This window comes from Trachypithecus francoisi, unplaced genomic scaffold (genome assembly GCF_009764315.1).
Source record: "Trachypithecus francoisi isolate TF-2019V2 unplaced genomic scaffold, Tfra_2.0 Lachesis_group0, whole genome shotgun sequence".
NCBI lineage: Eukaryota > Metazoa > Chordata > Mammalia > Primates > Cercopithecidae > Trachypithecus > Trachypithecus francoisi.
The window spans coordinates 137,799,765-137,825,331 of record NW_022681453.1 but is presented as its reverse complement, the minus strand read 5'-3'; the positions used below and the strand labels follow the sequence as shown (position 1 = coordinate 137,825,331).

At 43.7% G+C, this 25,567-nt stretch overlaps 1 protein-coding gene and 1 long non-coding RNA gene across 3 annotated transcripts; one reads left to right on the top strand and one right to left on the bottom strand.

Moving 5' to 3' along the window:
- Nucleotides 1-7,829: 7,829 nt before the first annotated feature.
- On the bottom strand, nucleotides 7,830-13,193 carry RPL14 (ribosomal protein L14). The gene is made up of 6 exons (XM_033212121.1): nucleotides 13,090-13,193; nucleotides 12,472-12,573; nucleotides 11,402-11,496; nucleotides 8,569-8,668; nucleotides 8,424-8,477; nucleotides 7,830-8,153 (listed from the first exon to the last, which is right to left on the bottom strand). Exons 1-6 carry the CDS (start codon nucleotides 13,090-13,092, stop codon nucleotides 7,878-7,880), a joined length of 630 nt encoding a protein of 209 aa, XP_033068012.1. The 5' UTR covers nucleotides 13,093-13,193; the 3' UTR covers nucleotides 7,830-7,877.
- A 32-nt stretch (nucleotides 13,194-13,225) lies between these two features.
- Nucleotides 13,226-25,028, top strand: LOC117083926. Of its 2 annotated transcripts, none has more exons than XR_004437255.1 (3): nucleotides 13,226-13,363; nucleotides 18,705-18,781; nucleotides 23,713-25,028. It is a non-coding gene; the product is annotated as an uncharacterized LOC117083926 (long non-coding RNA). The 2 variants fall into 2 exon arrangements; XR_004437256.1 differs by lacking the exon at nucleotides 13,226-13,363 and adding an exon at nucleotides 13,788-13,841.
- The last annotated feature ends 539 nt before the right edge of the window (nucleotides 25,029-25,567 follow it).

Genomic DNA, 25,567 nt, shown 5'->3' with positions numbered 1-25,567 from the left:
TGCAGGCGTGAGCCACTGCGCCCGGTTTTTTATTATTTTCTCTTATGTTTAGTACCCCAACTACATGATAAATTCCTCCATATTTAACAATTAATTCGTAACTTAATTCCTAACTCCTTACCTAATTTACTTAATTCCTAACTTAACATTCTAATGAATTTATAGCCCCTGTCTCCCACTTAATGACTGTGACCTAAGACCATGGGGTATGGGGTCTCATTGCGTTCCTGGCTCCACTCTGTATGGACTTGCTCAAGTTATACTTAAATTGTTGCCTCAATTTATCAATTGAGAATGGTAAAAGTTTGTAATTTATAAATTCAGTGGATTAACTGAGTCAATTCATTCGACAGTTCTGTAAACCAAAGATAAAATTCTAAGTCCCCCAACCAACTGAATGGACCACTCCTCTCCGCCAAAACTTTCCAAAGAAAACCTGGCAATCTAGTTCAGGCCATGATGGGAAGCAGGGGATCGGACTTGCCTCATTCTGCTCTTGGAATTCAGGCACTACGAACCAGCATTAACATAAAAACAGAGATCTAGAGACTGATTCCAACTTTTTTTCCCCCCCGAGACGGAGTCTTGCTCTGTCGCCCAGGCTGGAGTACAGTGGTGCGATCTTGGCTCACTGGAACCTCCACCTCCCGGGTTCAAGCAATTCTCCTGCCACAACCTCCTGAGTAGCTGGGATTACAGACGCCCGCCAACACGCCAGGCTAATGTTTGTATTCTTAGTAGAGAGGGGGTTTCACCATGTTGGCCAGGCTGGTCTTGAACTCGACCTCGTGATCCGCCCGCCTCAGCCTCCCGAAGTGCTGGGATTACAGGCGTGAGCCAGGGCGTCCAGCCCAAAACAAACTCTTTATAGCAATAAGACACCAAATTCTAACCTGACTCTAGTATAGTCTCACGTGACAGATAATAGGTCCTGAAATAAACTGAAGTATTTTACCCTAAAATGTATTTATTTGACATATTTTGAAATAGCCCTGTAAAGCTGTCTCTTGTGGGGAAAATCCACATCCTGTAAAGAATCCCCTTCACTTTTGAGGTCTTTTCCTTGATCCAGGAGATAATTAACTAAGAGAGTTTGGCACCTTTTGAAATCTGATAAGAAACATTTACAATCATTTCTCTCTGAAGCCTGCTACCCCGAGGTTTCATCTGCATAATAAGAACATTGGTCTCCAAAACCTCTTATCTTAATCCAGACATTCCCTTCAATTGATTCCAGGTCTTTAGGTAATAACTCTTTCAACTAATTGCCAGTTAGAAGTCTTCAAAATAAAAAGAAAAGAAAAGGAAAGAAGAGAAAAAGAAAAGAAAAGGAACGGAAAGAAAAGAAAAGGAAAGGAAAGGAAAGAAAAAAGAAATCTTTGAATCCACCCTATGGAAGGTACCCCCACACTCCCCACTTCGAGTTGTCCCTCCTTTCCGGATGGAGCTAATGTACATCTTACATTTACTGATTGATATCTTTTATCTTCCTAAAACATATAAAATCAAGCTGTAGCCCAACCACCTTGAACACAAGATCTCAGGACCCCCTGGGGCTGTGTCGTGGGTCACTGGTCCTCATATTAACTCAGAATAAATCTCTTTAAATATTTTACAGAGTTTGACTCTTTTTATGGACAGAGTACAGTTCTGTACCAAACTAAGTCAAAATAAGTGCTATATTATTGCTGACATTATTATTATTCTTGTGTATCTCACCACTCTCCTGTAAGACACTCCCATATCTCTCTCTGCAGTCCAGATTTAATAATACTCATGGCAACAGTGCTTCCTACTGGCCAGGCAGTGTGCATTTGAAACTGCCTGTTGATTTCTAATTATTTCACAAGAGCCTAAAATCCAAAATGTTCCAAACTAATCTCATCATCTTTCCCTCATCCCCCTGTTCCTCCTCCAGGGTTCCCCCACCTCAGTGAATACACCAGTTTGCAGCCAACCAAGAAACTCATCACACTACTGAACTCCAGCCTGGGCAACAGAGTGAGACCATATCTATAGTAGGTATATATAGTTTCATATTATTTAGGAAAGCATAACTTAGGGCCAAAATGTTCTATAATGGTGTGAAAATTTCACCTATTAAAGTCATTCTGGACCCAACATCGTTTTATGAGTATATTTGACAACTTTTCCGTCTCTTGTGTGGTTATTAGTCCATTCAGGTTTTTAATGCCTTTAACCAATTTTGATACTTTATTCTTCCATAGAAAATAATTTGTCATAGGCTGTCAAATTTACGGATACAAAATCATCTTACTTTTTTATGTCCACGTCTGAAGGGATTTGTCCCTTTTTTGTATCAATTACTGTTTACCTATACTTTTTTTAATTGAATTTTTCACAGAACAAACTTTTAGTTTTATTGTCTTTTTCTCATATTTCATTGCTCTTTTTCTGTATCATTGTTTGATTTTATTTTTTTTTGAGACGGAGTCTCGCTCTGTTGCTCAGGCTGGAGTGCAGTGGCCGGATCTCAGCTCACTGCAAACTCCGCCTCCCGGGTTTATGCCATTCTCCTGTCTCAGCGTCCTGAGTAGCTGGGACTACAGGTGCCCGCCACCTCGCCCGGCTAGTTTTTTGTATTTTTTAGTAGAGATGGGGTTTCACCGTGTTAGCCAGGATGGTCTTGATCTCCTGACCTTGTGATCCGCCCGTCTCAGCCTCCCAAAGTGCTGGGATTACAGGCTTGAGCCACCGCACCCGGCCCATTGTTTGATTTTTAATATCATTTTTCTTTATTTTTCATGAACACTTCTAATACCCATATCATTGTTTCATTTTATCATTATTGATTTATTTCTTAAAATTTGGGAGACGTATATTCTTTTTCTAGCTTTTTTTGAATAGCATACCTAATTTTTTATAGCTTTTTTGTTCTCTCATACTTGTATTTATGTCTATAAGCTTTCTTCTGAGTCTGTTTTAATCATATCTCATGTTTGATTCTTATTTTTCTCTAATTTCTTTTTTTTTTTTTTGAGACCTAATATCCCTGTCACCCAGGCTGGAGTAGAGTGGCGCGATCTTGGCTCACTGCAACCTCCCCCTCCCAGGGGAGGCATGAGCCATCATGCCCAACCAGAATGGCTATTATCAAAAATACAACAGATGGCTGGATGCGGTGGTTCAAGCCTATAATCCCAGCACTTTGGGAGGCCGAGGCAGGTGGATTGCTTGAGCTCAGGAGTTGAGACCAGCTTGGCCAACACGGCAAAAACCCATCTCTACTAAAATACAAAAATCAGACAACGGGTGTGGTGGTGGGCACCCATAATCCCAGCTACTCGGGAGGCTGAGGCAGGAGAATCACTTGAACCAGGGAGGTGGAGGTTAGAGTGAGCTGAGATCATGCCACTGCATTCCAGTCTGGGCGACAGAGCGAGACTTCGTCTCAAAAAAAAAAAAAAAAAAAAGACAACAGATAACATGTAGGTTGTGGAGAAAATGGAACCCTTGTACACTGTTTATAGGAATGTAAATTTGTCCAACTATCATGGAAAACAGTATGGAAGTTTCTTAAAAAAATTAAAAATAGAAATACCGTATGATTCAGCAATCCTGTTACATGGATATGTTTCCAAAGAAAATAAAATCAGTATGTCAAAGAGATATCTGTACTTCCATGTTCGTTGCAGCATTATTCAGAACCACTGAGACATGGAACAACCTATGTGTCCATCAATGGATGAATGGTAAAGAAAATGTGTATACACACACACACACACACACACACACACAATGAAGTATTATTCCTCCTTTAAAAGAAAAAAATCCTGTCATTGTGACAACAGGGATGAACCTGGAAGATATTATGCTTAGTGAATAAGGCATAGAAAGACAAATACTGTATGATCTCACGTATATGTAGAACCTAAAAAAGTTGGCCGGGCACGGTGGCTCACACCTGTAATCCCAGCACTTAATGATTTATTCTTTTATTTTATTTTATTTTTTCAGACGGAGTCTCGCTCTGTCACCCAGGCTGGAGTACAGTGGCTGGATCTCAGCTCACTGCAAGCTCCACCTCCCGGGTTTACACCATTCTCCTGCCTCAGCCTCCCGAATAGCTGGGACTACAGGTGCCCCCACCTTGCCCGGCTAGTTTTTTGGTATTTTTTAGTAGAGACGGGGTTTCACCGTGTTAGCCAGGATGGTCTCGATCTCCTGACCTCGTGATCTGCCCGTCTTGGCCTCCCAAAGTGCTGGGATTACAGGCTTGAGCCACTGTGCCCGGCCTTTTTTTTTTTTTTTTTTTGATTTTTAATAGACAGGGTTTCATTGGCCAGGCTGGTCTCGAACCCCTGATCCACCTCCCTCGGCCTCCCAAAGTGCTGGGATTAAAGGCGTGAGCCACCGTGCCCTGCCCAAAATCAGCATTCTTTTCGTATGCCATCCCCTATCTCCAATGAGGGTGACTGAACAAGTGTGTAGTTCTCCATAATCAAAGTAGACTTTTATGTACCTGGATATTTCAACAATTTTCTGCTCTCCTTCCCCATCCCCCAACCCAATCCATACTATACTATTAGACTAAACTTCCTGAAGATTACTCCCTTGCTCTTTTTCTTTCTTGAGAGAGTTTCCCTCTGTCACACAAGCTGGAATGCAATGGCGTGATGTCAGCTCACTGCAACCTCCACCTCCTGGGTTCAAGTGATTCTCCTGCCTCAGTCTCCCAAGTAGCTGGGATTACAGGCATGCTCCATGCCTGTCTAATTTTTGTATTTTCAGTAGAGACGGGGTTTCACCATGTTGGCCAAGCCGGTCTTGGACTCCTGACGTCAGGTGATCTGCCTGCCTCAGCCTCCCAAAGTGCTGGGATTACAGGTGTGAGCCACAGTGCCAGGTCTCAAATCTTTTATCATATGGCCCCACTTTATTAATTTTATTTTCTACTCCTTTTCAGGCATCATATGACTCAGTTACTTTCCTAGAGATTCCAAGATTGGAATTTCCAATTTCCACTGTTCTATATTGCACTATTTTCTAGGTGCAGCTTGAATACTGCTTCTACCCTGAAGCTTTCTTATCCTCTGAGCACCTCATGGACTGTAGCCAAAGGACCCTCAAGGCCGCTGGCAGTCTGACAGAAGTGCTCTCCCCTTTCCTCCAGAAGCAATTACAACCTGTATGTCTGCAAATCTACATTCCCTCATCCCTCCTTCTCAGTGTATGACCTTGCCTTGCTAACTCCAGAAAAACTTCAGAGATCAAGGTGAAAAATCTTCAATTTCATAACAGCAAACCTACAGATTTAGTATCTAAATCCACCTTTTCTTCCTTTTCCTCATGTAAAGGGCATCTTTCCTCTAAAGCTAATCCTTCCTCCTCTCCCCTAGGATCCATCCCTTCCTGTTTTTCGAAGGGCCAAGCTTCTCTATTAGTTCCTTTCCCAGAAGCATTTGAACATGCCCATCACTCCAGATTTACAAAAACAAAACCTCTGAACCCCATACATTTCTCTTTCACTTACTGCCCTTTTCCCCTCACTTTGACAATCTCAAGCAAAATTCTTTCCCTGGCTTCCATGTGCCCCTGCTAGTTTCCCACCCCTCATGACTTCTTTCCAACCTCTCTACTCATCTCTTGATTGTTGTCATTCTACCCCTGGGCAGTCAGTGACTACTTATATATTTATGAATCCCAAGTCTGTCCTGAAACCTTTCCTCCTTGTGTCATCTTCACAGCTCTTACCAGGGGAACCAGTTGCTGGACTACGTATCATGATTTATTAACTACTCTGAAGCTTACCATATAGATGAGGAAACTGGGTTTTGGCTATGTGCCTAAACTACATAGCTTTCAAGAGGCAGAGCCAGGATTTTAGTATAGATTGTCTGCAGTCTTTGCATATATACTCAGATAGTCTACATATCTAACTCATCTTACCTGGATAAACTTTACCCTGCCTCATGTTCCCTCACAACCAATGAGTCAGAGGTACAAACCAGAAACCCCGACACATTGTTTTCTCACTTATTTCTGCAGTCCAATGCATGATCAAGACCACGTAAATGGCATTACCACTGCCACTTCCTTGGATTATACTGCCAACCCCAGCATTCCCAGTCTTGATCCCGTTAAGTTTCAGTCTTACCAGTTCAATGATCTAAATCTGAGATATCACTCCATTTAAAAAAACCCTCAGTAGCTTCCCATGTTCCCCTACAGGATCTAACCACTAACCTACTTTCTTGTTGTGGTCCCAAGCCAGTCTACATTATCAATTCGTTTATTTCCTATCTGATGTCATTCTTCCCCTTACGCCACCTTCTCATTTTAGCTGTAGATTCCACTTCCTCTAAACAATTCTCTACCTCCCAGAGAACAGGTAATCCCAAATTGTCCCTATTTTCCTTATTACACCATACCACTCACCTATTATCAAGCAAATCAATGTGCTTTTTCCTTTACCCCAATGAAGCTTGAAGCTAGCTTTTGGTTAAAAAATGAGCTTCATTTAAAACGTATTCCTGGCCGGAAGCGGTGGCTCACGCCTGTAATCCCAGCACTTTGGGGAGCCAAGGCAGACAGACCACCTGAGGTCAGGATTGCCCCCAATTACCTAAATTTTGTGGTAGAGAGAACCAGAAGTCCAATCTACTATATACAAGGTAAGTATCTTATCTGAAATGCTTGGGACCTAGGTCTATACAGGAAATTCATTTATGCTTCATATCCACATACCCTGAAGGTCAACTACTACTTCCTCAGGGACAATGAATAGTATTGTGTACCTGCATTTTGACTATAACCCACCATGAGGGTAGGCTAGGGATTTTGTATTGTTGTGTCATAGCTCAGTTTCAGAGGTTGGAGCTTCTTGGATTAGGAATATGCTCAACCTGTAATTTTTATACTTGCCTTATTTTCCTACTTTTTGTAAGAAAATTTGCAGGCCGGGCAGAGTGGCTCACACCTGTAATCCCAGCACTTTGGGAGGCCAAGGCGGGTGTATCATCTGAGGTCAGGAGTTCAAGTCCAGCACGGCCAACACAGTCAAACCCCATCTCTACTAAAAACACAAAAACTAGCCAGGCGTGAGGCACATGCCTGTAGTCCCAACTACTCAGGCTGAGGCAGGAGAATGGCTTGAGCCCAGGAGGCAGAGGTTGCACTGAGCCGAGATCATGCCACTGCACTCCAGCCTGGGTGACAAGAGCAAGACTGTCTCAAAAAAACAACAAAAAAGGCCAAATGCAGTGGCTCATGCCTGTAATCCCAGCACTTTGGGAGGCTGAGACAGGCGGATCACAAGGTCAGGAGTTCAAAACCAGCCTGGCCAACATAGCGAATCCCTATCTCTACAAGAAATACTAAATTTAGCTGGGCATGGTGGCAGGTGCCTGTAGGCCCAGCTACCTGGGAAGCCAAGGCAGGAGAATCACTTGAACCCGGAAGGTGGAGGTGGCAGAGAGCTGAGATCGCACCACTGCACTCCAGCCTGGGTGACACAGTAAGGCTGTCTCAAAAACAAAACAAAACAAAAAAAATGGCTAGACTCTTGAGCATCAAGAAGCTGTCACTTTACCTATTTATGGCAAATATATCTGTACAAGGAAAAAAAATGTTCTGAAGCCAAGGTGACCGTAAGAAAAAAATGACACTTGTGTCACTTGGTGTTCTAAGTTATCATGATTTCTCATGACATGATCAGTTATGACTTTGCAATGATTTTGCACTATCTATCCAAGTATGGGCAGAGAGTGAGATTAAGGAACTGATTATTTATGTTTATTATAATCCTACTATCAATCTGTCTCCTAACTCCAGCCTCAACAGGCTTTAAATCCAAAGGCTTAAATACATTTGCCAACACGTCAAAAAGAACCTTTATTACTTCTTTTGACTGCCACTTATGCTTTCTTGCCAGATGCCTTTGGAGCAGGTGCTTTCTGGGCTGGAGCTTTTTGACCCTTCTGAGCTTTTGGAGCAGGCGCAGCCTTCTGGCCTGTGGCTTTCTGGGCAGGAACCTTCTGGGCTGGAGCCTTTTTACTCGCGGTGGTCATCTTTTTTGCTGGAACTTTAGCAGCAGCAGCAGTACCCTTAGTACCAGGTGCTTTTTTGGGAGAAGCTTTCAGGAGAGCTGCCTTTTGAAGCTTCTTAACTTCATTCTTGATTATTCTGTTCCTCTGAAAATTATCAATGTAAGAAAGCATTTATTGTGTATACATACAATAAACTCCAATTTATGCTGGTTTTATAAAGGGCATTAAGTGGTCTGTTCCCCTGCATCTGAAGAAAAGTAACAACTCCATAATGACATCATGAAACACAAAAGAGGATAAATTCTCCCTTTTTACAGAAAGCTTCCAAGAAGCTGGCAGCTTGAAATGGGGTTTGGCTACTGCTCCCTCATTATTCTAAAGCTGTTACACAAAAACACAGATCTTAAATCTTACCATTTTCTTTGCCTTCATAACTTTAAAACGATCAAAATCTGTCATCTTGGCTTTCTGTTAAAAAAATAAATAAAAATTATCCCTCTCACACTACCTTGAATTCTCCAAAAAAAGGACCAGAATCCATATGACCCCAAGTTATTACCCGTTCTCTGGCTTCAATCTTCTTGGCCCATCGTGTGGCTGCCCATTTTGTATTGATGTCTGCCTTCTGCCAGGCTTGTCGGACATACTTCTGGCGGGCACTAGAACCAGCCAAGACCACAGATCAGCTTTGCAGTCACTCATTATCAAGGACACTTTCTTTGTTCCTTGAAAAGCACTCTTCCTGTTACACTTCTTTCTCTACATAAGACACGACGCCTGGCACACTATGTATTTTACTCATTTTTGTGTTTAGTAAGCCAGAAAAGGTTGTAATTTCAAGCATATTTTAATCAAAACTGTAATCCAGTTCCAATTTTTCTTTTAGAGAGGATCTTGCTTGCCACCCAGGCTGGAATGCAGTGGTATGATCACGGCTCACTGCAGCCTCGACCTTCTTGGCTCAAGCCATCCTCCAGCCTCAGCCTCCCAAGTAGCTGGGACTACAGGTGCATACCAGCATACCCAGTTAATTTTTGTATTTTTTGTAGAGACAGGGTCTTGCTACGTTGCCCACGCTGCTCTCCAACTCCTGGGCTCAAGCAATCCTCCACCTTGGCTTTCCAAAGTGCTGGGATTACAGGTGTGAGCCACTGCACCCAGCCAGGTCCATTTTATGAATTTAAAAACTACCTCTCGGCCAGGCGCAGTGGCTCACATCTGTAATCCCAGCACTTTGGGAGGTCGAGGTGGGTGGATCACCTGAGGTCAGGAGTTCAAGACCAGCCTGACCAACATAGTGAAACCCTATCTTTACTAAAAACACAAACATTTGCCAAGCGTGGTTGCAGGTGCCTATAATCCCAGCTACTTGGGAGGCTGAGGTTGCAGTGAGCCGAGATTGTATCACTGTACTCTAGCTTGGGTGACAGAGTGAGACTCCGTGTCAAAAAAAAGAAAGAAAGAGCCACCCGGAAAACAAACAACACAAAAACCCCACCTCTGACTATATATAATTCCACTTGGGCAGTGGACGTGTTGAAAACCTTTTTTTTTTTTTTCTTTTGAGACAGGGTCTTGCTCTGTAACCCAGATTGGAGAATGCACTGGCGCAATGTTGGCTCACTGCGACTTCCACTTCCTAGGTTCTAGCAATTCTACTGTTTCATCCACTCAAATAGCTGGGACTACAGGAGTACACCACCATACCCGACTAATTTTTGGACTTTTAGTGGAGACGGGGTTGGCTAGGCTGGTCTCAAATTCCTGGCCTCAAGTTATCTTCCCGCCTTGGCCTCCCAGAGTGCTGAGATTACAGGTATGAGCCACTGCACCCATCCAAGCCATTCATTCTCATAACAAACAAAGTAATTAATGTTAACTCTTATGCTCTTTAAAAAAAAATTTTTTACAGTAAAAATTTGTGGCCAAACATCCTAAAAATCCAGGGTGTTCCGGAATCCAAGGCAGAATTACAAGAGTACCTAGTGAAAAATCTAAGTTACCAGGTATTTTCTACTGCTTTGAACTTTGACAAGTATGCTCAAGCTTCATCCGTAATTGTACTTCAAACAATGTGGTATGTCATAGTAGCAGCAGCACAGCTATGTTCACTGCGGTTGTTCAAGTGGCATGTTTCCAACCACCAGTACTTCCATTATGTGTTAATACACGTACTGCAGTGTCTGTAGCGCTCAGCATACAGCAAGTTTTTGACTATTTTTTAAAGCATGCAAAATTACATTATTTAGACCTACTTTATCTGTAGTGGCCACGTGATAGTACATGTTCCACTGTAACCATCATTGTGAGTTGAATTAACTGTATAGCAACACACTAAAGTGTTTTAATTTTCATGTTAAAAAAGAACCACTATTCACCGTCTCATTTAAATGTAAGCTAGGGATAAAACCCTTCATGTTAAATATTGTGTAACTGACACACACTAAGAGCTTGCCTAATGATAGCTAGTATCAAAAAACACAAGACTCGGCCGGGCGCGGTGGCTCAAGCCTGTAATCCCAGCACTTTGGGAGGCCGAGACGGGCGGATCACGAGGTCAGGAGATCGAGACCATCCTGGCTAATACGGTGAAACCCTGTCTCTACTTAAAAATACAAAAAAAAAAAAAACTAGCCGGGCGACGAGCCAGGCGCCTGTAGTCCCAGCTACTCGCGAGGCTGAGGCAGGAGAATGGCGTAAACCCGGGAGGTGGAGCTTGCAATGAGCTGAGATCCGGCCACTGCACTCCAGCCTGGGTGGCAGAGCGAGACTCCGTCTCAAAAAAAAAAACAAAACAAAACAAAAAAACACACAAGACTTAGTACTTTTGTTACTTTAAGCTCAAAGTTTGGCAGAGACCAGAAGAGGATGGCAAGTCTAAACAAAGGCAAAGCCCTAAACTACCAGGGTAGAAAAGTGACCTTAAGGCATTTATTTTATTTATTTTCGAGACAGGGTCTCATTCTGTCATCCAGGCTGGAGTGCAGTGGCATGATCATGGCTCTCTGCAGCCTAGACCTCACTAAAGTGATCCTCCCAACTCAGCACCCCCATGGCCCCCCTACCTGGGATTACAGGAACGTGCCACCATGCCCAACGAATTTTTTTGTATTTTTTGTAGACAGGGGTTTTCACCATGTTGCCCATGCTGGTCTGGAAACTCTTGGGCTCAAGAGACCCTCCCACCATGGCCCCCCAAAGTATTGGGATAACAGGCGTGAGCTATCACACCCAGGACATTTTAAAAGTAAATAATCCCTGTCTACTTCTATAATGTAAATCCTTCTTCAGGATGGCTCGGAATCTTCCATATTGTTTACTCTAAAGCAAACTTTTACTAGTATAAACAAATCTGGGGATGGGAGGGAGGAGTGATATTAGTGGATAGTTACCTGTGTGGAAACTTGAGGATGAAATCAGTGAGCTGCATGCACTTGAAAGGCATGGCCTGTCTCCTCACTTGAGTGCAAGGTCCATCGACCAAAGCCTAGAACACAAACATCAAGAACTTCAGTGCAAAATCTAACAGCAATTAAAATGGTCAGATGGTTCTGTAAAATTACTTATCCGTTCAGGGCTATCAAACCCACACTACTATTTAAATAAATTGCTAAGACAGGGATTGTCCTATCTGGGTCACGTATGTTTACTTCTTTTGCTCAACACAAACATTTCTCCACACCATTAAATGTTCCTTTTTAAACTATTAGTACCCCATAGAAACCAAACACATGTGATTTACAAGCAACTTTAGGACTCTGATCCCTGTTCATTTATAGCCGGTGGTCAACTCCTTAGTTTGCTTGTCTCAAATACACAGCAGTAGACACAAAAGTGCTTTCTATGTGTTGGATCTGTTTTTTTTTTTTTTTTTTTTTTTGAGACGGAGTCTCGCTCTGTCACCCAAGCTGGAGTGCACTGGCCAGATCTCAGCTCACTACAAGCTCCGCCTCCCGGGTTCATACCATTCTCCTGCCTCAGCCTCCCGAGTAGCTGGGACTACAGGCGCCCGCCACCTCGCCCGGCTAGTTTTTTGTATTTTTTAGTAGAGACGGGGTTTCACCGTGTTAGCCAGGATGGTCTCACCGTGTTAGCCAGGATGGTCTCGATTTCCTGACCTTGTGATCCGCCCGCCTCGGCCTCCCAAAGCGCTGGGATTACAGGCTTGAGCCACCGCGCCCGGCCGGATCTGTTCTAAATCACTTTATGCATAGTAACTCATTTAAAACTAACCAACTTTTCAGTCCATAACTGGCTCTACCTTAAGTGGCAACACTAAAATTCAATACTAAGAGCTAATTTAAGGCTGTGCTTACAACCCTTACCATTACCTGTTTCCTCAATGGTAAAATAAAGCTACTACCCACAGCAACCTCATCTTACACAGCCATCGAGACAATTCATTTGTCAACTGCAGAGCACATGTCCACTGCCATGTTTAGTAAGAGGTTGTGACACTTACCCTGTTCTGATCAATAACATCTACAATCGCGACCAATTTTCCGGCATGAGGTCCAAAGGAGACGTAGGCCACCCGGCCAACCTCCACAAAGCGCCTGAACACCTAAAATTGGGGGAGAAAGGACAGTGAAACTTACTTATAAATACTCACTAGATATGTCACTTTCTGCAGCTAGAGACGACATGGTTAAATTCAGCGAAAAGGAATGCTGCAGGGGAATACCTGTCCGAGCGCCAGGCGCTAACCTGGAAGGACGAAATCGGCAGACGCCTCAGTAGCTAAAGCCCGCTCCCACCGCCACCGCCTGCCAGCTCTCAGCTCCGCAAGGCCCAGGCGGCGGGACAAGGCTCTCGGACCACTAGCCGCCTCGGCAGTCCAGCTCCAGCGGCAGAGGCGCGCACCCGTGGCCCAAGGCGCGCCAGGCCTTGCCGGGCCCTCCACGCGCTCGCCAGCCGCGAGTCCAGGAAGGGTCAGTTTCCGGTGCACGGCCGGTCCAGGGACCCTCACCATGCGCTTCCCGGGACCCTCTGGGAGCCGTTCGGCGCCTCAGCTTCCCAGCAGAGGTGGAGGTTGAACGGCATGGTCGCCAGCCCCTGAGCCCGCATCAGTAAGACTCACCATGTTGGCGGCGTTCGGCGAGAAGGAAAGAGGCCCGCCCAACCGTGCGCATGTGTAGAAGAACGCACCGCCCCTTCGGTAACGAGACTCCGACGTGTGCACCGATTGGTTGGTGTGTGGAGCCGTGCGTGCGTACGCGCAGCTCGCTGGAAAAACATGGCGGAGCCGGCTGGAGCCGAATTAGTTTTTGGCAAAGTTGGGCGGCGAGATTGTCTTTGGTGATTTGGATTGGAGAGCTGCAGGAAGATCATCGCTTAGTAATTTAGGGTTAAGAGTACGGAAGCTATCTATGTCTTCCGTTGGTCGCATGCCATTTGACTTCCTTTTTATTTCCCCGAGTTTTATTTAATTGTTGGTTGGTCATGGCTTAGTACTAGGCCTGTTCGCTCCTCACCTTCTCTCCCTAATCTTAGTAACTTTGTTAACCTTTCATTTTAAAGTAACTCACACTTACAGAAATATTGCTAAACTAGTACAAATAATTCCCATAAACCCTTCTAGATTCCACAAATGTTACCGTTTGGGACGTGCTATATCATTCTACCATTTGAGAGGGCATTGCCGACATGAAGTCCTTTTATCTCTACCTTTTTTTTTTTTTTTTTTTTTTTGAAGACGGAGCCTCGGTCTGTTGCCCACGCTGGAGTGCAGTGGCGGGAACTCGGCTCACCGCAACTTCCGCGTTCCGGGTTCAAGCGATTCTCCAGCCTCAGCCTCCCAAGTAGCTGGGACTACAGGCGCGCGCCACCATGGTGGGCTAAGTTTTTTTGTATTTTCAGTAGAGACGGGGTTTCACTATGTTGATCAGGCTGGTCTCTAACTCCTGACCTCGTGATCTGCCCCACTTGGCCTCCCAAAGTGTTGGGATTACAGGCGTGAGCCCCCGTGCCCTGTGTTACATTCTTTTATAGAGACAGGTTCTCCCTCAGTCTCCCAGGCTGGAGTGCAGTGGTGTGATCACGGTTCCCTGCGGCCTCTAACTTCTGGGTGAAGATGATCGTTTTGTCTTGGCCTTCCAAAGTGCTGGGATTACCGGCGGGAGCCACCATGCCCAGCCTATCTGTACATTCTTAAAATGTGTATTTCCTAACAACAAAGAGATTCTCTTACATCATCAGTACACTTATAAAAATCAGGAAATTAATATTGCAATAGTACTGTTATCTAACCTGCAGCCGTTATTCAAATTTATAAGTTGTTGCTCCTATGTTCTTTGGAGCAAATGAGGAAAAAAAATTTTTTTTCCAGGCTCTTGGTCTAATGGAGGATTAAAAATTGCATTTATGTATCAGGTCTCTAGTCTTTAACTGATAGTTTTAGATTTAACTGTTAAATTTGTAACATGGGTTTGTTGGAGTTTTATTCAGATAGTGAATTTTTGGTAGAAATACTATGTCCTTGGTGCATCACATCAGAATACATTCTCTCTCTCTCTCTCTCTCTCTCTCTCTCTCTCTCTATATATATATATATATACACACACACACACATTTTTTTTTTCCTTTCTTTTTTTGGGGGGACGGACTCTCCCTCTGTTGCCCAGGCTGGAGGAGTGCAGTGGGGCGATCTCGGCTCACTGCCACCTCCGCCTCCCGAGTTCAAGCAGTTCTCTGCCTCATCCTCCCAAGTAGCTGGGATTACAGGTGCCTCCCACCATGCCTGGCTAATTTTTGTGTTTTTATTAGAGACGGGGTTTCACCATTTTGGCCAGGCTGGTCTTGAACTCCTGACCTTGTGATTCACCCGCTTCAGCTTCCCAAAGTGCTGGGATTACAGACGTGAGCCACTGCACTTGGCCACACACATGTACTTTTTTTAAAAGAGATGGGGTCTGGCTGTGTTGCCCAGGCTGGAATGCAGTGGCTATTCACATGTCTGATTGTAGCCTACTACAACCTTGAACTTTGGGCTCAAGCAGTTCTGCCTCAGCCTCCAGAATAATTGAAACTACAGGAACACACCACCACACATGGGTTCCCAATATTGTGGTGTTATTTTATTTTTTAGATTTTTACCCATGCCAGTGGAGAGAGGTGTTACCTTTTATTACTTGATTAAGGTGATCTTTGCCATGACAGTTCCCAGATGTGTTTCAAGCCTTTCCTCTAAGCTCTATGCCAGCATATCTTCCCTGAGACTGCTCTAGCAGCCTCCTAAATTCTGTCTTTAATCTGTTCTCTGCTCAGCAGTTAGAGGGATCATTTAAAGAAGTAAATCAGATCACATTATTTCCTGTTTTTAACACTTTTAAAATTGCTTTTCACTACATTTGGAATAAAATCTAAACTTCTTACTTTGGCCTTGTATCATATGCTTTAATACCCAGATACACCTTATGCCATCCCTCCTTGTGTTGAAGCCACACTGGTCTTGAATGGGCCAAGCTCTCTCTTCCTCCAGGACCATTATACATGGTGTCTCTCCTGCCAGGAATGCTCTTCCCTCTGTTAACACTCCTTGTGTAGCAGTGCCAACTTATGTCTTGTATTTTTTCCTAGATATTTTTCTGAGAGTTAACCAGGCTACCACATAAAAAAAATAGGTTAAGTCCCCACCATTCTTTTCTAGCTCACTTTGTTTCCCTCAGAGTTATCACAGTTGCAATTGTTTGACTTGTTTTTGTGCCCACTTAGGTGTCGTTTTGTTTCAGTTAGAGTAAGTTCCATGAGGGCAGGAGCTTTGCCGTCTTTTCTGTTTTATTTTCTGACCTTAGTCTGGTAAGGGGCTCAATAAATAGGTAGTGAATGAGTCAGTCTTTAGGTCTTGGTATCTTGCTTTATAATTTACAAAGCAAAAGATATGAATGAAGAAGAATGTTCATTTTAGCATTTTTAGTTTTTTGGTAATATCCCCAAACTGGAAATTGCCCAAAGGCCCATAAACAAGAGACTGGATAAATTGTTACAATCTATAGCAATGGAGTCTACAGCAACTACATGGAACAATGCAGATGAATTTCACAAATAGCACTAACAAGCTGACATATGCTGTATGCTTTTATTTATATCAAATATATGCTGTATGCTTTTATTTATATCAAATTCAAAACAGCCAAGACTACGGTTCTTGTAAGTAATGATCATGTTTACCTTTGGTGCAGGCAGCAGTGGCTAAAGGGGAAAAGGGAGCTTCTGAGCTGCTGGCCATGTTGTTTCTTCGTCTGGTATTAACTAAAGGAGTGTGTTATTATTTTTGTTTTTAATTTTTTTAGAGACAGGGGTCTTGCTATGTTGCCCAGGCTGATCTGGTACTCCTGGCCTCAAGCCATTCTCCTGCCTAAGCCTCCTGAGTAGCTGGGATTACAGGCACGAGCCACCCTGCCCAGCTGAAGTGTTTAGCTTGTGAAAATTCAAAGCCCTATCCATATGGTTTATGCGTTTTCTCACCAAATGTATGTTAACCTAAAAAAAATTTTTTTAAATGCAGTTTCCTGGCTGTACAACCAGAGAACCTTATTTGCAGGTCTGGGGAGGGGCAAGAATCTGCATATAAATACAAGCTCTCAAACACACTTTGAACTTCCTTGAACACATTTTGAGAAACACTTTGGGACTCCCCCTAAAGTTACAGAATTATTTTCTAAAGTACATTATCTTGTTATGTCACTCCTGTTTAAAGTTGATTTTTGTCCCCTATCTTACAGGATAAAGTCCAAACTCCCTAGTCTGGCATTCAAGGCGCTCCAAAATCTTACTCCCAAATACCTTCCTAGCTTTTTTCTCCGACCATTCTGCGTCTCCCATTCCTATTTCCCGCAGCATTTTATGCAGCTTGAGCCCCCTGCTTTCCTAATATGTGCTCCCCACAAGCATCTCAAGATCCCCATCCCAGGCAGCCCCAGGCAGTTCTTAAGTTTCTACCAAACTCCACTATACTGGCAAGGCAACTTTCCCCAAGCCAAGTATTGTTTGCTTCGGAAAGTCGCAGGCGCCCAGGAATGAACAGGATAACCGCTAGTGGCTCCAGATGTCAGAAAACAGATGACCAGATCGAGCAAGCGCAGATCTCTGGTTGGTCGGCTGTGTGCCTCCGGAAGGGCCGCCCTGCTCGTCCAATCACCGAGAGGGAGGGCGCGTTGAGGGTGATGCCAGGAATCAAGATGGCGCCCTGGGTCCGCTCTCAGCCACTTCGGCCTCTACCTTAAGAGCCACGCCCCGTCTGCTACAGCCAACCGGTTGGTTCTTCAACCACAGAGAGGAAAGGCAACATGAGGATGACGTCAGGCGCAGATATGGCGTTCTGGACGTGCTCTGTAGTTTGCTTGGCCTCTACTCAAGGTGCATCCGGACGTCCTCCAATCACCAAGGGGCACAGTCCGCTCTTAAATGTGGAGGCAGGGGCTTAGGAACTCAGACTTAGGAGATGTCAGCTGGTACTGTGTACGAGCTGTCCTGTAACCGTCCCCCGTCCCCTGAAGCCGCACTCCTCTCGCTTATTGCAAGGGACGGATGTGAAGGGCTGGGCGGGCGTCGAGCTTCGGGTTCTTGCAGTGGGGCATAGACCTGAGGGCACTGGCCTCGCGGCCGAGATGGGGGATGCGGGGGACAGTTGTAGCACGTCCACTTGTCCCACAGTCTCTGCGGTGTTGACGTGGCCAGAACTGCCTGCCTGTAACCAGATTGACACGTGTATTTCTGTCAGTTTCAGCTGACTAGCTGTGTCTCGTTTTGTTTGTTCAGGCACTGGGAATGGGGGCGTCAGTTTAGCAGACAAAATATTTACCTGAAGCCCCAAAGAAAAAGAAGTATAAGCCAGTACAAGAATCGAACCAAAAGCTGTGCAGACCCCTGACTTTCTTTCTTGTTCCTATAACTAACCTTCCCGAGAAGTGAACTCACCCTAGTTACGACCAAATTGACGTGATAGCCATGTTGCATAACTAGTTACCTGGCAACGTGGACAGGAGCATTTATATTTATGAGTGAAAACATGTTTGTTGTATCTGTTTTTGAAATTTGTAATCTTAGGAACTCTGAAGCTGAGCAAGACTGTTCAAGCCCAGTCAGCCTAAGACCACCAGGGACGAACCAATAGTCAACAAAACCAGGTCTATCGACCTTTTTTAATGAGGGAGATTGCACACCAGAGACACCATGGGACATTTTACCTAAGGAAGGAAAAGATAAAGTTACAGAATTTTGAGAAAGTTTAAAGTTTGAATGGAACTTAAATGAAACAGGGTTTTAATAGCCTCAAAGCAAAGTAGGTCTGTGAAAAAGGGTCAACATCAGGCCTAGACTGCAGAGTGGACCCACGGTCCTGTTTCTTTGAAAACCTCTTTTCTGAAGCTTTGCAACTGGCTTGTAAATTGAAGCTGTGTCTCTGTGTTAAAGTGACTTAGATCCTCCAAGCAAGATGTTTTATTCTTACACAATTTCAAACAGCAAATTTCTGAGGGTCTTTGATTTTAGAAAACAAAGTTTCTCAGTGAGAAAGTGAGAAAGCAGTAGTCACTCAAAGAGGGTTATTATGACACTAAAGATTAAGCATGTCCTTGGCAACAATAGTTTCCTGTTAACTTTGCGGCTGTCTTTATTTGTGTTTGTTTTTCCTGCCTGATGAATAACCATGCAGATTTTTCTTCTCAACTGAGCTTGTATTTACTTATTCCTTAGGAATTCTGATGGTATAGCAAGAAGGTATTCTGAGCATTATATCAATGGGGGGTTCTAGATCTTTTGCAAAGCAGGAGGTAAGCTCAAAAACCACAGGTAATGACACACTCTGGAATAAAAAATGTCCATAATGAAGAGGAACATTGGCCTATTACAGAAATCTGAGTGAGAAGCAAACGAAGGTCATCTTAGCAACTCAGTGATTGCCCACTTCCAACTTCCTGTTCCCAAAGTGGCTGATAGACTCTGGAATGGGTTAGGACACTTGGGATGCAGTGCCCAACTCCTCAGTAGTACAAGTTTGTTCAATACTTCAAATGCCTAGATAGGTTTGTGTGTGTGTGTGTGTGTGTGTGGTCTGTCCCTTGTATTTAACAAACGAGGTAGTGTTGGTTTCTGTACTTTTTTTTTTTTGAGATAGAGTCTTGCTTTGTCACCCAGGCTGGAGTGCAATGGTGCAATCAGAGCTCACTGCAGCCTTGACTTGTTGGCTTGAGCCATCCTCCCACCTCAGTCTCACAAGTATCTGGGACTACAGGCACGTGCCACCATGCCCAGCAAATTTTTAAATTTTCTGTAGAGATGAGGGTTTCATTATGTTGTCCAAGGTGGTCTCAGACTCCTGGACTCAAGTGATCCTCTCGGCCTGTCATAGTGTTAGGATTACAGACATGAACCTCTGCACCGCGCCCTGTTTCTTTGTTGTTGTTTGTTTGCTTGTTTTTACTGTACGTATTTCACATCAGTGGGCTGCAAAGTCAGGAGCTAGAGATCAGCAAGCAAGATCAAGATCTTTGACACTCTTTACCACAACATAAACAACAGGTGGAGTAATTTATGATAATTCAACCCTGGGAACCCAGGGTGAATCACTGGTGAATGCTAAGTGACTAAAACAGTGCCTGGAGTAGAATAGGCCCTTCGTAAATATTTTGAGTGAATGAATGAAAAGGCAAAGCCTTAGAACATACTAAATGTCTATCAAAAGAGGTCTGCTTAAATAAACTGCCTACAGAACTGCTGAAAAGTACCAGGCAAATCACATAGCTAGCTATACTGATTGAGAATGCTTTCCAGGATAGGAATGGAAAGTTCTGTGTGTGTTGGAGTCTTAACAACACTAGAAATAGAACCATGGTGCAAAGAGCTTTCTGAGAGGCCTGCTAAGTAGGAGAAAAGCTCCCGTATCACCATGGAAACAACTCTTCCCCAAAGGAATGACTACAAGGACAGGTGCTAGATAATGCAGCATAATGAACACAGTGGTAAATAAGGATGCAGAACGAGTGACAGGGCATTCAGGGAGAAGAGATGCTGACATGGTGCCATCTAGAAGGAATGAACATATATTAGTTCATTTAGCAAATACTGAATGCCTCGTGTGTGCAAGGAATTGAAGACATAGTAGTGAACAAAACAGGCAAAAGTTCTACTCTCGTGGAACTGTCATTTGAGAGGGTAGATACAGAAAATAAGCAAATAGTGTGTCATATGGTGGTAAGTGTCACAGAAAAATAAAAAGGAGGATGGAGAGTACTAGGGTGGAATTGCTTTAAGGGGAAAGGGTAGTTATTTTAAATAGGGAAGTGAGGGAAGGCCTTGAGGAAAAAAGTGACACTTGAATAGAGAACTTCAGGAGATGAGTGAGCAATTCATGTGGATGTCTGGGTGATGACAATTCCAGGCAGAGGGAACAGCAAGTTCTCTCTCATCATGTATGTGGAAGGGCAGGGAGACCAATGAGGCTGAAGTGGGGTGACTGAGGGAGAGAGAGTATGAGATGAAGGAGCCAGGGCATGTGGAGCCTTGGAAGCCACTGGAAGGACTTGCTTTTACTCTCAAGATGGGAGCCAATGGATGCTTTAAATGGAGCAGTGACATGATCTGACATGCTTTTAAAGATTATACAGGCTTTATACAGGTTTTATAAAGATTATACAGGTTTGAAAGATTATAACATTGGGTTAAGAATGCCCTTCTCATCATAGACTGTAGGAGGCAAGGTTGCAGCTGGAGACAAGTTGGATGGGTGTTACATCTTGGCTTTTTTTTTTTAAAGGATTAAATGCATTAACATTCATTAAAGGTATTAGTAATATGTAAAAAGGACAATGCTGGGCCTGAAAACCTGAGTTTTGTATATCTCTGTACCAGCAGGGACACTGTTTCAGAGGTCACTGTGGTCCTAATAAACAAATATTCGGAACCCAAGTTGTACCAAATATTTACCAAGGGAAGCAGTACTAGGGCTTAAGTTTCTTTTGGCATAGATCCTGGATCACAAACGTTTCTATTATGAAGAATTTCCACATGTACAAAAATAGAATAGTATGTATAATAAACTCCCATGTACACATTATGCTTTCTCAAAAATTATCGACACAGGGCCAATCTTATTTATTTCTACTCATTTAACACTCTCTCTTCTGTTTTATTTTAAAAGCCAATTCAAGAAATTTTAGCCATAAATACCTCAATATTTATCTAAAAGGGGATTTCTTTAAAAGAAATATAACCCCACTAGTATTATCACACCTGAAAATTAACAAAAATTCCCTAATATGTTCAAGTATTTATTCCAATTTTGGAGGGATTCTTGCACATTTTTCCATATTTTCTGAGAACCTGTAGTTAATCAAAAGCCTTCCGAGAGACAACATCAGCTAATCAAAAGCCTTCCAAGAGACATCAGTATTTAAATTTTTATCAAATAACTCCAGAATTGTGGCTGAGAACCAGTCACACACACACATTCACATAGAACATTTGCGTAGCTAATCCTTGTAGCACTTCTAACAAACACTAGGCACCATTCTGAGTGCCTTACACATATTAAATCATTTAATCCTTGCAAAAGTCCAAGATGTAACCTCCAGAATAGAGGTGATATTATCCCTACGTTGCAGGTGAGGAAATGGATAGGGAGACTAAATAACTTGTGCCCCCTCAGATGGCTAGTCAGTGCATCGTTCAGACCCAGAGTCCATCCTCTTAACTATGCAGAATCCATTCAGGGTGTAAAGCTGTTAGCTGGATCCAGTTAGATTGAGGAAAGTAGCAGCGATCCTAGTCAAGGAATAAAATTGCATCTACTCAAACCTAAGAGTTGAAAGAAGTTATGATAAAAATTAAAGGGAACTTGAAGGATGGCTCAAGGACTTGTGATATACTTAGTTGTCAAATCGTGATCTCAAACTTTTTTTATTTTTAATTTTATTTTTATTTTTAATTTTCGTGGTTACATAGTAGGTGTATATATTTGTGGGGTACATGAGATATTTTGGTACAGGCATGCAATGCATAATAATCACGTCATGGAAAATCAGGTACCCATCTCCTCAAGCGTTTATCCTTTGTGTTACAAACAACCCAATTATATATACTCTTTTAGGTTTTTTTAAATTTTTATTTTTATTTATTTATTTTTTGAGACGGAGTCTCACTCTGTTGCCCAGGCTGGAGTGCAGTGGTGCAGTCTCTGCTCACTGCAAGCTCCATCTCCCGGATTCCAGCCATTCTCCTGCCTCAGCCTCCTGAGTAGCTGGGAGAGGGGACAGTCAGTGTGTGGCACACTAGAGGCGTCTGCAACCACGCCCGGCTAATTTTTTGTATTTTTAGTAGAGATGGGGTTTCACCATGTTAGCCAGGACGGTCTCAATCTCCTGACCTCGGGATCCGCCCACCTTGGCATCCCAAAGCGCTGGGATTACAGGCATGAGCCACCGTGTCCGGCCTCTTTTAGGTATTTTTAAATGTACAATTAAATTATTACTGATTATAGTCTCCCTGTTGTGCTATCAAATACTAGTCTTATTCATTCTTCCTAAATTTTTTTGTATGCATTAACCATCCCCACCTCCTCTCACCACACCACTCACTACCTTTCTCAGCCTCTGGTAACCATCTTTCTATTCTCTATCCCTATGAGTTCAATTGTTTTGACTTTTAGAACCCACAAGTAAGTGAGAACATGTGATGTTTGTCTTTCTGTACCTGGCTTATTTCACCTAACATGATGATCTCCAGTTCCATCCATGCTATTGCAAATGACAGAATCTCATTCTTTTGATGGCTGAATAGCAGTCCATTGTGTATAAGTACCACATTTTCTTTATCCATTCATCTGTTGGAGATCTCAAACTTAACACACCAACACAGAGCTCCTGATCTTCAGCAACCCCTCCCTATTAATCCACTAAACCTTACTGTTTAGTTTTCCCCATCTGTGTTAATGGCAACTCTATCATTCCAGTTGTTCAGAGCAGACACCCTGAAGTCACCCTCAATCCTTCGCTTTTTCTTTTCCTTTTTTTTTTTTTCTTTTTGAGATGGAGTCTTACTCTGTCGCCCAGGCTGGAGTGCAGTGGTGCGATCTTGGCTCAGTGCAACCTCCGCCTCCCTGGTTCAAGTGATTCTCCTGCCTCAGCCTCCTGAGTAGCTGGGATTACAGGCACCTGCCACCTCGTCTGGCTAACTTTTTAAAATTTTTAGTAGAGAAGGGGTTTCACCATGTTGGCCAGACTGGTTTTGAACTCCTGACCTCAAGTGATCCTCCCACCTCGGCCTCCCAAAGTGGTAGGATTACCGGTATGAGACACCTCGCCCAGCCGATCTTCCACTTTCACATCCCATATCCATTCAGACAAAAACTCTTGTTGGCTGTACCTTTAAAATTTTATTGAGAACCTCACTACTCTCCTCCTCTGTTACAACAAACCTTGTGCAAGTCACCACTATCTCTTGTTTGGATAACTGCAATAGCCTCTGTGGCGGACACTTCTAAAATGGCCCCTAATGATTTCTGCCTTCTGGTATTCAAACCTTTGCATAATCCCTTCCCCTTCAGAAAGAGCTGGACTTAGTGACTTTCTTCTAAGGCATAGACTATGACAAAAGTTGTGGGATATACTTCTGAGATTAGAGTATAAAAGACCGTGACCTCTATCTCTCTGTCTTTCTCTCTCTTTCTCTGCCTCCCTCTCTTTTCTGTTTGCTTTCTGTGGTGAAGCAAGCTGCCCTGTTGTGAGCCTTCTGGTGGAGAGCCCCACATGGCAAGAAAATGAGAAGCCCCCTGGACAGACAAGAGCTGAGGCCCATGATACAATATCCTGAAAAAAACTGAATCCTGCTGACAACTGCCCAAGTGAAGCTGAAAGTGCATCTTTCCGCAGTGGAACCTTGAGATGACTGCAGCCCTGGCTGACAACTTGATTGCAGCCTGTGAAGGACCCTGAACCAGAGGACTCAGCGAAATTGTGCCCGGATTCCTGACCTACAGAGGCAGTGAGATAATAAATGCTGTTGTTTGAGGCCACAAAGTTTTGAGGTATTTGTTAATACAGCGACGGATACTTAATACAGCTTCCTACATGGTCTCCCTCCTTCAACCTTCACACTACAGTCTGTTGTCCACACAGCAGTAAGAGATCCTTTTAAAACATAAGTCAGATCATCATGACACTTACTTCCTTGCTAAGTGGGCTGCAAGGCATTTCACAGTCTGATCCCCTATCCTCTCTCTTTCCTCATCTATCATTCTTCCCCTTGCAAATTTTCTTCCAGCACGTGGGCCTCCCTGCTATTCTTCAGTATGGCAAGCAACCTGCTGCCCGGAGCCCACACTGACTGTCCCCTCTCCTAGGACACTCTTCCCTCAAGGGCTCCCACATCTTGCCTGCTGGCTTCTGCATCTTCTTCAAGTCTGCTCAAATGTCACCTTCTCAGTGAGGCCCATCCTGGCTATCCTCTTTCAGTTCTGACACAAAATAATTTATCCCTTTATTACATCATTATTTTGTTGTCTTCCCTCCTTCTGTTCCTACTAAAATTTAATCTCTAGGAAAGCAGAAAACGTTGTCTTGTTCTTTGCTGTAACCCAAGTGCCTCGAACATTGCCTCATTAATTGCTTGCACTCAATAATATGTGTTGAATAAATGGGTTAAGTAGTTTATTAATTGTGAAGCTAAATCCTGTCTGAAAAGTTTGGAGCAGCTTATTGAAATAGCAAATAGAGATTCTGTGTTTTAAGTTGTGGTTAAGGTAGAATCATCCATGATGTATGTGGAGCCAGATCCTGTGTCCTGGACTCAAATATCTGTATCTGACCTGTGGGTAATTATATTGCTATCCTATACCTTTGACCCATTCATCTCGGCTCACCTGTGATCCAGGCTATACTCCTAAAGTTGGGTGAGAGAGTCTGCAACACAAGGAAAACACAGAGCCGTCATTTAGTAAATCAAACCCATAATAATACATTTTGTTGTTAAATGTAGCCAATCTCTGAGTATTTTTTATTAAAGTATCTCTAATGTTTAAGAGCATCTAACACATTCATCATGTTTCACCTGTCCTCAGCCCCTGCTTGGCTTCCCTCCCGTATGCGTCAGTGCCCAAAGTCCAGAAGGGGCCAAGGTGGCAGGGGGCTGGCATGTCAGTGCTACCCTGAGTGTGTGCCCACCTGGCTGGGCTGTGACAGTGCCCGGGTTCGGCTCCAACCTTGCTCCATAATTGGAACGGGCACTGGGAGCAGGGAGAGGCCAGGCAGTGGGAGCAGACACTTCGCAGGGGGACCTACCTGGGCCTCCAAGAGCACAGAGCTGCCTGGGTTTGCAGCCGGGCTTGGGCAGCTGCAGCGGCACCTGGGGAGGGCGGGGCTTCTGCCTGTTCCGTGGAGTGTATAACCCCAGCAGTGCCTCCCTGCTGCAGCCGATGTCTTGGCAGTGGCCACTCTAGATCGGCCACTGCTGCCACCAATATGACATTAATGAAGTAGATTTAAAATTTTCAGGGGATTTAATTAATCATGGTTTTAAGTGGTGCTAATGTTTCTGGAAATTTAATCTCTTAGACTTATTTGAAC